Source organism: Cyanistes caeruleus, chromosome Z (assembly GCF_971803275.1).
Source record: "Cyanistes caeruleus chromosome Z, bCyaCae1.hap1.1, whole genome shotgun sequence".
Taxonomy (NCBI): Eukaryota; Metazoa; Chordata; class Aves; order Passeriformes; family Paridae; genus Cyanistes; species Cyanistes caeruleus.
Genome location: NC_141732.1, coordinates 69,386,681 through 69,400,067, shown reverse-complemented (window position 1 = coordinate 69,400,067; position 13,387 = coordinate 69,386,681). Strand labels below are relative to the sequence as shown.

General features: G+C 44.4%; 2 protein-coding genes across 3 annotated transcripts in view; one reads left to right on the top strand and one right to left on the bottom strand.

Moving 5' to 3' along the window:
- Positions 1-5,131, bottom strand: part of NUP155 (nucleoporin 155) — a 29,754-nt gene extending 24,623 nt beyond the window's left edge. For both annotated transcript variants that reach the window (XM_086867637.1, XM_086867638.1), the window contains exons 1-6: positions 4,930-5,131; positions 3,816-3,953; positions 3,396-3,492; positions 2,284-2,354; positions 1,344-1,436; positions 395-561 (exon numbers count right to left, since the gene is read on the bottom strand). In XM_086867637.1, coding sequence (XP_086723763.1) covers positions 395-561; positions 1,344-1,436; positions 2,284-2,354; positions 3,396-3,492; positions 3,816-3,953; positions 4,930-5,065 — 702 coding nt within the window. In that variant the 5' untranslated portion in view covers positions 5,066-5,131. The remainder of the gene's footprint in view (positions 1-394; positions 562-1,343; positions 1,437-2,283; positions 2,355-3,395; positions 3,493-3,815; positions 3,954-4,929) is intronic.
- Positions 5,132-8,385: 3,254 nt separating this feature from the next.
- Positions 8,386-13,387, top strand: part of WDR70 (WD repeat domain 70) — a 145,727-nt gene continuing 140,725 nt past the window's right edge. The window contains exon 1 of the mRNA XM_086867640.1: positions 8,386-8,939. The gene's annotated coding sequence lies outside the window, so the exon portion shown is untranslated. The remainder of the gene's footprint in view (positions 8,940-13,387) is intronic.

Below are 13,387 nucleotides of genomic sequence, written 5' to 3'. Positions count from 1 at the left end.
ACAAAAATTGAACTAGGAGCAATGTTAAATAAGTCATTCAAAGGACGAGTATGAAAACAAGTAAAGATCTAACAGCAAACTATAGATTTAATTGAACACGTATGTATTATTCATTTGAAAAAAAATCATTAAAAGAAAAATTCTGCATAAAAACTGTGCGCAGATGTCGCAATTTGAATTTTTAAACTTGATCAAAACTGACTGTGCACTGCTATATCCCACATAAATATTTCCTCTTCAAAAAATGCATCTACTCTAAGTTGTGCAACCAAGACATGCAACACAATTATAGAAGGAAAGAGATTGCAAACTTGACAAGTTTTAGAACTATTACTGCTGTGATCCCACAACAGTGAAACAATTAAAAACACCTGTGTGTAAAACCCACAGTCACCTGGTATGCTACTTCATATAAGCAGCCATCTTTTCCTGCCAGAAAGATCCTCCCATTATCAGTGGATGTTATTGCCAGGATGTAGGTGTTGTCAGTAGGGAGAGAATACAGGGGATCTGGTAGCAGCTGCATTCCTCCAGATATGCTGTCATTGAGCGATCCAGTACCTTCAGTAAACAAGCAAACAAACATCCTCTTTCATTTTTAAGCTGTTTTAATAAATACTACATGTCTGTGAAACATTTCAGACACCAGAAAAAAATTACAGTAAGTTTCATAGTTAGTGAATATATTCACGAACAGCTTTTGTCCAGTGTGAACCGCAGAGTAACAAATCCATTCCATGTAAGTTTTCAAGGCAGGAAATGTTATGTTTTTCATTTCTATAGACTGTTCTCTCCTCTAAATCATACCAAAACACAAGTTTCAACTTGTTTTCTCCTTTACATCAACATATTATTAAAAAAAAAAAAGCAAGATGTATGTTCTCTTACTTTCACCAAAGTTTTTCCTCTTAGTATATATGGCATAAAAACATGTTATCAGGTTCTCAGTTTTTATGGTTGGCATACCAATGCCAACAAAGTTAATGAATTCTATTCACCAGTTTCAAGACTCATGTTCCTGTCTTCTCTCCCTCTTCAACATGCTGTTTAATTAATAAGAGCACTTGTTCCGAAAGCTCTTTTTACATTAAATAGGCGAGTAATAAAACTCAATGCTTCTCATGGAGTCCATGATCCAGCAAGTGCACCCACCATAAAAATTATCTTCCCTGTTTGTAACATGATATGAAGATTTAAAAACTAGCAAGGCACTTGTCACATGGGTTTTTTCAAAAATTTTTGAATGACTACTAATAAAACTGCCATGTGTAAATACACATGGGAATTAACACACTGCCATGTGTTAACACACAACTGGAAATAAGGGGAGAAGAGAGAATTACCTGACTGTATATTAGAACAATGAAGCCCTAAAATCACAATATCCACAGGAGTAGCAAGGACAAGTAAGTGTCGTACATGAGGCTGAAAGATACCTAAACAAAAAGAAGAACATTTTAGTTTAGAAGCAGCCTGCTTCTTTGATCACAATGATGTAAGCAAATAAGTCCACTGGAAAGCCACATCAGCTGATTAGATAGAACAGTTATACATTAAGCCTAATGATCTGCAGAATTCTTGAATTAGAAAGGAGTATCAACCAGCAGGCTGACTTCCACTTCATAAAATACAGCATCTTTAAAATGACATTTCTCTTACCAACATGCTTCTTTTAAACTCAACTCACTTGCCAATTCAACTTTGACTTTACTGTTATCTTAGCAGTAGATACTGAAATAATTGTGAGATTATTATCTAGAAACCAGAATCTCATGGAAATTATCACTTAAATATTTAAATTTATCAACAGTATAAATGTTAAAACATGATGTGGCAAAAAATGCAAGCTTATCAGTGTAAATAATTGTTAAACTACACATTATTCTTGGCTCATAATTCATTTTATAATGTTCCTAGAAGCAAAACAAACCCATACATTCTGTTATTTGTACATATATACATATATACAACTACAGGTTTTCATGTATCGTAGAATCATTGAGTCTAGAAAAAACCTCCAGGACCACTGAATCCAATCATGAGACTGAATACCACCATGTCAACTAAACTGTAGCAGCAAGTGCCACATCCATGCATTAAATTCATATGCATGTTAATATCTACACATATATAAAACCCCAAAACGTAATTTGGTTTTTATATTACTTCATACTGTATCATTTGTATAAAACACAAATATATATAGATATATATATAAAACAAAACAAATACACAGAAGGTTCAGTACTGTCCAATTCTAATCTCTGTCATAATATTCCTTACCTGCCTTTGGCTTTACAAGGCCCACTGCAAGAATGGTTTCACTCAGACCATCAAAATAAGCCAGATCTCCTCTGTCAATAAATAAAAAACTGCATGAAATTTGTCGTATAGAATTACATAATAACAAAGTAAATAAAATAATGTGTATTTAAAAATTACTAATGCTTTTGCAACACTCTGAAGCTTTCAGTGAAAGCAGGCCATTTAAGTTGAAGTTCCTATAGTTGAGTTTCAAACCTGAAACCCAACTGCAGTATTTTATATTTTGGATTTTCATACAGTCTACTCTGAATTATATAATGCTGCATCTGCAGTATTGATTAACATCAAGAGAAGAAAATCACACGGGATTTTTTTCCACCATGAAAATTATGCAAAAATTCCCAACTTCTTCCCCACTATCTATCACTAACACTAACAGTGCTGTCTTCTGTGGGGAAGGTATTTCATACACTCTGACACAATGTAAATATATAGATAGTAGCTAATCTGAACTTTGTTTTTTTCAGGAAATGCAGCAATACGTACAAAGCAATACTACAAAAATGCATACTGTGTGAGCAAATAAAGAAGCAAATGAGCAAACTATAAACTTATCAATGCAATTTCAAAATGTAAGAACTTTTCATTAATAAGCAACTTACTTTCTTAAAATAAGCAAGGATGGAGAGCTTTAATTACAATACTTCTTAAAATGCTAATGCCCTATTCCCTTACCATTGTGCTGCATTACCCACTGCACATGCATCTCAGTACTTACTAAATCTACTTATAAAAGTTAGGCAATAGAGGAATTTTTATCTACTTTTTCAGCACAAGCAAAGCCTTTGTATAAGAAGTGCAGTAACTTTAGAATATTAGATATGTCTGACCCAAAGCAAATACATTTAGTTTTCTCTCACCCATAATGACTTGGCAGCAATACTACTAACTCTTATGGATCCTTAAATACCTACTATTCAAGAGCTTAGTAAAACCTAAATGGAATTAAGATCACTTAAACTGAACAGCATGCTTCCATGCTTCCAGTAAACAATCTCCCACTACTGCAACTGCTTATTTCTGGTATAATACCAATAGAAAAATATCATAGAACAACATCCTCTACGTACCCATCTTCATAGTTCCACATAAAGATGTCACTGTCAATGGTCAGCCAAGCTCTGCTGATCTCTGGAAACACTCCCATCATACAATTGCACTGCATATCTGAAGCACTGCTGATGTAAGGATTAAATGCACTTTGGGTAGCAATGGCAAAATCCTCTTTTTTAAAAAATAATTTAAAAAAAATCATTAACAGTACTACACAATCTGGATACTTCAAAATTCTTCATTTAGAGACCAATTCCACCAACAACTCTACACAAATGTACCTTGTAATGACTTTGAGTATTACTAAGAGAACCTGAACAACATTCAAGTTTTTTGCTGGGAATCTGACAAAAAGTTTGGAGAAGAAAAATATGGCAGAAAGACATTTCCAATATTACCTCTTACACAATCTAAGACATTTGTTTACATAAGGATACGTCCAAACTGCTCCACTAGCTCTGGTGGAAGTGGGACTCGGCGGACTGAGCTGATTTCTGGAAGATTGGGTATTGACAGCAAACCTGGTCCTTGTAAAGGATAATCCATATCTGACATACCAGATACAGTAGGGCTACCTGCAAGAACAAAGGAAAAAACAAACAAAAATTTCAAACATCTTGATGCTGCAGAGACTTTAAACACGTAATTGGACAAAGGTTTCTCCTGCAGGAGCAAAACCACAATCAATAAATCTAAGTCTCAAATGAGGTAAGAGAAAACAGATTTGCAAACACACTCTTATAATAACTCACCAGGATCTCAACCTACCCTTTCCTCCCTTTTTTCTGTGCAGTGCTTTTTTTCACAATATGGTCAGACATTCATATGAACGAGCCAGAAGCATGCGCCTTCACCTAGAAAGGCTGGCTGTATTTCCAGTTCAGACTTAAAACACTAACATGCACTATTTTATATGCTGTGTATCCACGAAGCTGCCAGAGCAGTTACACTGTGGCCATGCACATCCACTGCGCAAGAGAACGCAGATACTCTTTGTCTGCATCCAGCCACGACTGGAATGCCTCGTTAGAGCCCACTTTGCCAGTCAGTCGGCACTAATGGAGAAAGAAATGCTGCCTCCATGTGTTAAGGAGAACAAAACTCCTTATTTTTGGTGGAAGTATACCTTAAAAGTGTGACACAAAGCTGCAGACAATAAAAAAGTCAAACAAGCTTAAGAGAGCTTTCCAGGCTACTTGTAAGTTAGGCATGGTTGTGGGCACATGGCTACCATAAGAGCATTCTGCACGGGACTTCCCAACAGGAAGAACAGAAAATTAGGGCCGTTTTCGTCTCTATTTAAAGGGACATGAGGCAGCTAAAGCCCAGCCCTCCTGAAGTGCTCACATCCACAGCTCTCACCCGCGCAGTAAAGCGGACAGCGCACGGCCCGCACCCCACCTCGCGATGGAGACGCCTCCTCACACCCGGCCCCAGTCTCCGAGCAGGGCCCACAGCCAGCACGCGTGTCCGGCCGGGCCGCGCCGGCCTCGGCCGCCCCGCGGCGGGGCCCGGGACCACAGGGACCCCGAGCGGGCGCTCCTCGCTCACCTGGCGCCGGCACCGCCAGCAGCTCCGACAGGTCCGGGTAGCAGCGGTCATCCTGGATCTGCCGGTCGATGATGCGGCCGGCGATTTCCAGCGCCTCCTGCGCAGCGGGCGCGGCCGGGCTCATGGTGGCTGGCATCGCGACGGAGGCGACACCGGCGACAGGAGGGCAGCGGCGACACGGCGATGGCGGGCCCGCGCTCTCGCGCCGCTACACCGCCCGCCCAATCCCGGCAGGCCCCGCGCGCCAGGCCGCTTCCGGCGGCGGGAATCGGGGGAGGGGAAGGGAAGGAATGGCACTAGCGACGGGCAGAGCCTCAGGAGAGGATGAGTGGGAGAGCCGACTAAGAGGGGAACCTCATCAATGTGCTTAAATATCTAAAGCGGCGGAAGGGGTGCCAAGAGGATGAACCAGGCTCTGCTCAGTGGTGTTGAGCAAGAAGTAATGGGCAGGAACGAATGCACAGGAAGTTCTACCTGAGCACGAGGAAGAACTTCGTTAATGTGCAGCGACTGCGCACAGGAACAGATTGTCCAGAGAGGCTGTGGGGTCTCTCTCTCTCTCTCTGGAGATATCCCATTCGTTTGGACACAGTCCTGTGCCATGTGCTTTGGGATGGCCCTGCTGAAGCAGGGAGGCTGGACCAGCTGACCCACAGCGGTCTTTCTAATCTGACCCATCCTCTGATCTGCTCGAACAGGCTGGCTGGGGCTGCTTGCCGCATTGAGGCGTCCTTAAAGCCACATGAGCTACAGGCGTGATCTGCTCTGCAGCCCCTCAGAGGCACAGGGCAGCCCCAAGGAGAGCAGGGGGAAGCGGCTCCTGGCCTGTGGGTGGCCCCGGGCAGCTTCCTGCCTGCTCTGCAGACACAATAGCTGTGGCTGGGCCGCTGTGACTGCATCTGCTCAGGTGCCCGGGCTCCTGGTCCCGCCTCCCCCTGCCCCGCCCCGCCCCCACCGCCTCTTTGGCACTGCTCTGAGCTTTGGCTGCACTGTAGCCCCGCACCCCGAGACGTTCTGCCGTCCCAGCTTGCTGCCTCCGGAAGTCCTGCTGACTGTCCCAGGGGTGTTTGTGCAGCGAAGCCTCTCTCCCTTCCCGTCCCGGCCGAGCCGCCATTGCCGCCCGCTCCCCGCTCACAGCGCCCCTCCCGGCCGTGCCCGGAACTGCACCGGGCGGAGAGCGCCTGCGGCCGAGCCGGCGGGCACCGTGTCCTGTCCTGTTTGCTGCTAGTGCCGGAGTTGTTGTTTGTTTGCTTTATTGTACATACTAGTAAAGAACTGTTATTCCTATTCTCATATCTTTGCCTGAGAGCCCCTTAATTTCAGATTATAGTAATTCGGAGGGAAGAGGTTTACATTTTCCATTCTAAGGGAGGCTCCTGCCTTCCTTAGCAGACAGGCGTCTGCTTTCAAACCAATACAAAACCCCGTCTGGGTATGTTCCCAGGTAACTTGCTCCAGGTGACCCTGCCTTGGCAAGGGGCTTGGACTAGCTGACCTCAAGAGGCCCCAGCCCTAATAACCCTGTGTTTCTGTGATTTTGTGTGCAGTGATGTAAGCCAAAACCAAGTTTACATCAAGCTCCTCCAGACTGGAGACCCTCCAAATCTGAATAGCGGTTTGAGTGCAACTTTGCAATTGTTTTTTGATTGTTCATCTGGCTGGACAGTTATGATTATGCAGTTGCATTGTGAATATTGTACATTTGTCTAATCTTTGGTTTTAAGGAAAAGAGAAGATAACCACAGGGTGAATGGGCTGGCTGAACAAAAACCACCAGAAGTGAAGTCAGCAGGACTGAGCAGTAACTGGGGGAAAGGTAATTCCAGGAGCGGATGATCGTGTCCCATTAATCCCGTTAAGCACCTACTCAAAAGCGATGCCAGACTCAGCTGGAAAAGAAACACCTGCACTAATAGCCATGAGAAATGAGATATACAACCAGCAAATAGCAGTTTGAGTACTAGTTAATAAAGTTATGTAATTTGCAACTTATGGATGCTAAATCTGAGCCAGAGTGCCTGTAGTTATTGCAAGCCACATAGCTCTCAGGCCTGACTGAAGCCTAGCCTGGGAAATTCATGAGAAGGAATTAAAACAATTCTCAGAGATACTAAAACAGCCTTGCAGGTGTTGTTTTGCAACCTGTTGTTTCTCCTTGCAAGAGACAGTCAAGGGGGGCAGAGTGCCCCTGACCAATGATGGTGGTGTAGTACTTTGTTAACCAATAAGAGTTTCCTTTCTGTACTTTTCCACGTATCTGTCTATAAGACAGGGCTGAAGCAATAAACTAGGAATTCTCCTGTCGTGACTCCCTTGAGAGTCCATGGTCGTTCCTTCAAGCCGTTCCCAATCGGAGCGACAGCAACTGATCAAGGTTGATGCCTTTGTTTGTTAAATCATGTAGTGTAAAGCTCTGATTATCGTGAGGCCAGCCTTTTGTGAGTTAACACCCAGCTCCCTACTCAGCAGAAACAAGAATAAAGAAATAGAAATACAAGGATAGAAATGTCTCACCTAATTGCAAATTGCACACTGGGTAACAAGCCCATGTTCAGAACAACATGGGGACTCCCAACGCATGCACAGTGCCTCTCTTCAGAGCTAAGGTGTAAAAAAAGAGTAAATAGCCTTTGTATGGCATCATCCTGATGTGACTGCTGTTTTCCCAGCATCTGGGGTGACACATCAGTGTGGCTGTATCAGGTTTTTAACTTAATGAGGCTGGGTTTCTGTTAAGTGATATGTACGCTCTGAACAGCATACGCATTCACATAATGTTATAGGAAATTTCGGGACTGGGAGAAAATTTGGTTTCCAAAGGAGTTTGGTTTATAAATTACGTTTGCTGCCTAAACTGTACTGAATTTATGCTCCTCAAATAGTCCAGCATCCATTCTGGGAAGCTTCACTTGGCAGAGGTACATAGCACAGGAAAGGAAATCCACCCTTACCCTCTGCTTTACAAATATAAAGTTAAACCTCACACCCTGCAGGACTTACATCACTGTAAAGGTTTAACCCCAGTTGAGCAGCCAAGCCCCGAGCCACATCTCATTCACTACCCCACTCCCCATGATCAGGGAGAGAATTAGAAGGGTAAAACCCCTTTATTGTGTTGGGGTCAGAGATGCAAGATATATACCTTTATTTGTAATGCCTAACTCTGACACCCAAGAAAGCACTGAGTTTCACATAGCACCATGGAGACAACGGTTAGAGTTCAGTAGAAAAGACTGAAAATGTGTGTGAATTAGAAAGTTTCTTGAGTCACTGGGTGAATGGGTTGAAGTTTAGAGTTTAAGGTAGTTTAGAGAGCAAAAGACAAGATGGAGGATTTAGGGTGTTGTTTCTTGTCCTTCTTCTTTCTTCTTCATGTTCTTCTCCTAGGGGTTTCTGGGTAGTAGTAAGTGATTGGGTAAAAAATGCCACAGTGCAGCACACAAGTGTTGGGTCATTGGGTCACTAAGAAAAATAATTTAGTTGGCATCTGTTAATGGACATATAAAAGACCTTGAAGAGGATCTTTGTTAGCCATTTTACGCCTTTTCTATCTTAGTGCACATAGCTCCTTGTACCTTGTAATGCTGATAAGAAAAAAATAAACTGAGACCGAACAAGAGAAAACTACCTCCCTCTTGTCAATCTTCAGTTCAAAGGGAAAAAGAACCTAATCTGAAAGTCCCTAACGAGACAAATGTCGCCCAAACTTGTGGCACTTTGAACGGAAGGCTCCTGTTGAGAAAAAAAAAAAAAAAAAAAGAAAAAAAAAAGAAAAAAAAAAGAAAAAAAAAAGAAAAAAAAAAAAGAAAAAAAAAAAGAAAAAAAAAAAAGAAAAAAAAAAAAAGAGAGAGAAAAAGACAGCGGAAAGCTGGAAAACTCCCTGGAAAGGGGAAAAAGAAGATCTCGGTAATCCTGGTGCTGGTGAGAGCGGACAAGCCAAGCCAGACGTCTGTGAGCTGTGGAACGGATCACGGATAGAGGAGCTGAGAGAAAGCTGACCCTGAGGTCAGGTAAGCCGTCAAAAGGGAGCAAAAATATGGGAAATTGTATGTCCAGAGCTGAGAGGGAGGTTTTGGCTATCTTGGAAGCTATGGTGCACCCGATCTCTGTATCCGCGGATTAGCTTAAAAGCCTTCTATCCTGGATACGGGCAGAATTCCCTAACGTGGATTCACAGAAAATTTTTACCCCAGGCCTGTGGGATAACATAAACAGGACAGTATATGAAAAGGCCACTCATAGAGACCAGGCAGCGACTAAACTTCTGCCGGCTTCTAAAGTGATTTATGACGTAATCATCAGTAAATGGGACCCTGAAACCCAGGCAAGGGACATGATGGGTCCAGATACAGGAAGGGAGACCCTGGTGGATATGCCGGAAAAGGCTGGGTCTGCTTCTGCCCTCAGTAATTCCATGGGGATCGGGACACCTTTGGCTCACAAGACAACACCCACAGTGTTGGAAATCCTTTCAAAGGAGGAAATTACAGCAGTGAAAGCCATACAAGATGCGATGTCTTTTATGAACAACTGCAAAAGCAGGAGACGGGGTTAGAAATAGAGAATATGGGTTCAGATAAAGAACAGGCGGACTTGTCTCAGTCAGCTGCAGAATTCTTGGAATTCTTGCAGTCTGCTCAGGCTGTGAGAGCCTCCCTGAATGCCCTTTTAGCAAAGGGAATGTTTAATCCTGTTGAAAACCCAGAGGAACAGTCGTTTGAAGAAGAGGGGGCGATTCTAACACGCGAGCAGAATCTGCAAAAAGGCGGTTCCGGCGGCTCGGAACTTTTGCCAGAGTGTCTGGGTTCTTTTGGAGCTGTTCCAGCGTCCGGTACGCTGTTGCAGGCAGAAGAGGGAGGGGAAACTTCCTCGGCCGCCTGCGTGCCGGCAGCCGAGCCCCTTTCCGGCCCTAGGGGGGTGGAGGGGACAGCCCTGTCCCCCCTGGGAGGGTACGCGAGGGTTCGGCCCGACCCAGAGCAGCTCGGGACCTCCATGGGCACGGCGGCCCCTGCGCCCCGCCTACCAGGGGTGTGCTTTGAGCCACAGCTGCCAGTCAATGTGACGTCAGCAGTGACGCAAGCACATCCGGCGCTCGATATCCCCCCCGCGTCACCGCCCCCAAGCCAGCCCTCATCGGGGGCGTTCCCTGCGGCCTCCGCAGCGCCTCTGCACCGCCCACTGACGTCATGGAACCGCCCACACGTCAGAGGGAGGCGTGGCCCCGTCCCTCTGTGGCCAGCCCGGCGCGGGGGGGGCAGGCATGCGCACAAGCGGAGCCGCGACGTGCGCCAACCGCTGCAGCCCTGTCACCATGGCAACTGATGCTAAAGGAAGCAGCGGCGGCGGGTGAATTGCAATGCCAGCAAGCAACGGCGGCAGTTTTAAAGTTGAATTCGCTTTGCAATGCAGTTGTAGTGTTAGCGTTCAGGAACACACATAATCACGAATGGTTATATGAAGGTGCTTTATTTAAAGAGCTCTGGGTGTCAGGGGTACACATACCCAAATCTGACCCGATTTGGGTTTTCGAGTTGAACATATTTTATACTCTATCGTTATGCAACTTACATATTAATTATTAAACTTACATTGTTCTATTGTATGCATTGTTTTTACCCAAGCATGAATTTCTCGTGGTCCCCCCTTAGCCCCCTAACATGGTTCCCCATGTTCTCTAAACAATAATTATATCTAATCACATCTAACAATTGTATCATTTATCATATACTGAATACACAGGTGCAGCTTGACCTGGTCTTTAGCAAGCACAAGGCCTAACATTTCCAGGGACCGCGTTTCCCAGGGGTTTCCAAACCTAACTTTCTTTCTAAGTCCCCGAATTTTCTAAGATTTTAAGGCCTTTTACTATCAGTAGCAGAGCAACAACGGCTTGAAAAAACAACAACTCTACCACAGCAGGTGGCTTCGCCGAATACCATACAAAGCCAAAAGGCTTTTGACTACGGCTGTGCTAATGCACAGTTCTTTCAGCCTGCAAATCCTCTCACACACATGGACTCGGGGTTACAGGATGCATCAATACAAAGTCCAGCATCTCTGGAATGGTTTCGACAAAGTAGCCAAAAGGCAGAAATTAAGGAACAAGAACGAAAAAGCTCACAGATAATTTGAGCTTTTCATTTAAAGGTACAAAAGCTGGAGATATTAAAGAAGTCTCAGCTGGTCAAGGTGTTCCTATGAAGACACCTTTGTCTTCTCAAGTCACAGCATCTGGCACAGCTGCTCCAAGCACCTGGTTTACCCCTTCACCCATAAAGCAGCCAGCTAACTCTTTTATCTCTTTCAGCTCCAATGCCTACAGTTCCAAAGGAACTTTTCTGGAATTTTTTTTCCCAGTTGAAGCATTGTTTGAGGGACTTTCTTATAGCTTCAAATAGTAACCCAACCTTTGCAATTAATGTTTATGCTACTCCACCAGCACCACTTCATGATCGACAGGAAGTTCAGCCGTTTACTAGAGCGCCGCCTGTGGTGAATTCTTATACTGCACCCCTAGCATAATTTAATACGAGACAGCAAGTGACCACTTCCTTACCCTATACAGAAGAGGGAGATCCGCTCAGTGAGATAAATTACAGAGTTTCCAGACCAAGAGAAGATGCCTGAATGTGATTGTTTTCCGTTTATACATTTTAATTGCGCTTATTGTAAACAGATTTGGGTAACCCACTGTTGGGGAGGGTACAAGCCTAAGGGATCGTGTACCAAGTGTCTAGAAAAAGAACAGGAGGAGACTAGCCGTCTCTTAATACTTGCTGCCCGGGCGGGGTGCTTAGAACTTGACTCTTCTGAGTGGTATCTGCTTTTTCAAAAGGGGATAAGAGGTAAACTAGACTCCAAGGCAGAAGCTTTAGAAATTGAGTGCCGAAAGACAGTTAAGGTACCGTGCAGGACAGACACAATCAAGTCGTCCCGGTGGGCAACTTTTAAAAGAAGGTATGCCATAAGGACTACAAGGACCCCTGAAGACTATCCTTGCTGCCAAGAAGATGGCAATCCCCGCCGTATATTTTTATACGTGCGAAGGGCAAGGCAAAGGGATACAGCGGTGGGGAATCCTAATCATCCTGAGTCTAGCTGTGTGCTTGGCCAGGGGAATGAGTCCTGAGGTACCTCCGGGGGAGCGTCTCCTGGGGAAGTGTGAGCAGTGTCGAACTGCCACAGATACTGGACGAATAATTGACTGTCCTCCAGAACGACAAAAGGGGCTTTGTTTGTCTAACGGCACTCAGTATAATCTCTGTGAACTAAAGGGGGAGGTCTGGTGTTACCACTCAGGGGCAGGTTTTAAGGACGGGCAGTCTAGGACTCCTATGAGAAGAAAAACCAAAGCTACCCACCTGTACTAGTTTGAAATCAAACCAGTGAGAGATCGCAAGTCAGAATTATAATTTAATAGGAAAATGATAAAAAGAATAAATGCAATAATATCAAAAACACTGACAGAGTCAGAATACAGCCTGGAACCCTGTTAGGGTGATGGTAGTCGTCCAGATGAGGTGGTCTTGTTGAAGCGTGATCTTCTGGAAGAAAGGGGGTCTGGTCTTCAGCTGAAAGTCCAGCAGTAGCTCCTGTCCTCTGGAAGTCCCGTAGGTAAGGGCTGCTGTGGTGTTCGAATTCTCAGCTTATATCCAGTATGGAATGCTTGGCTCCTCCCTCGGGGAGGAGCATCTCACAATGGGATGGTGAGTCATGAGATAAGGCCTTGATGAGCCATTAACAGAAAACAGTCCAGGAGGAAGTTATCTCTGAGTCATGCAGCAAGGCAGTGGTGGGCCCATTAACAGGGGACAATACAGGGGGAAGTTATCTATGAGTCATGGGGCAGGGCATTGATGGGCCCATTAACAGAAGGTAGCCCGGGGGGGGGGGGGGGGAGGCAGGGAGCACTGCCTCACCTGGTTTCAACAGTACATGAGGATGGTGATAGAATATACTGCAACCCAGGACACCACCTCAGGTATAAAAGAGAAGTAGAGACTCAAGACTCTCATCTGGGCAATGTAGCAAAATCTACACACCCCTCTCGGTGGGTAGCCTCTATGACAGTGGGTCCATCAATGTTCTTCACATACTATACATTTAAAACAAACAAAAGGGTAACAATTCTGGCATACAGCACAACCTATTTTAACATTACTATTATATATTTCCTCACTACTAGATGGGGGTATCTTATATTCTATATAAAAGCCTTTATGGAGTTTACTATTCATAAGTTTCTAAGCAGATTAATAATTTTCAGATGTTATTTTTTTAGGGATATTTTAAGTCTCAGGTTCCCAGCCGGGCTAACCACTTCCCAGTTATTAGTTTTTGGTGGCTCCACAGGTCCTTTAATTCGACTGGCATGTGTCCATCCCTTCTCCGTGGTTCGGGCTGCTGAATCAGTTGTTAGTAGGACTTGAGTAGGAAGAGTAGGACTTCCTCCAATTCC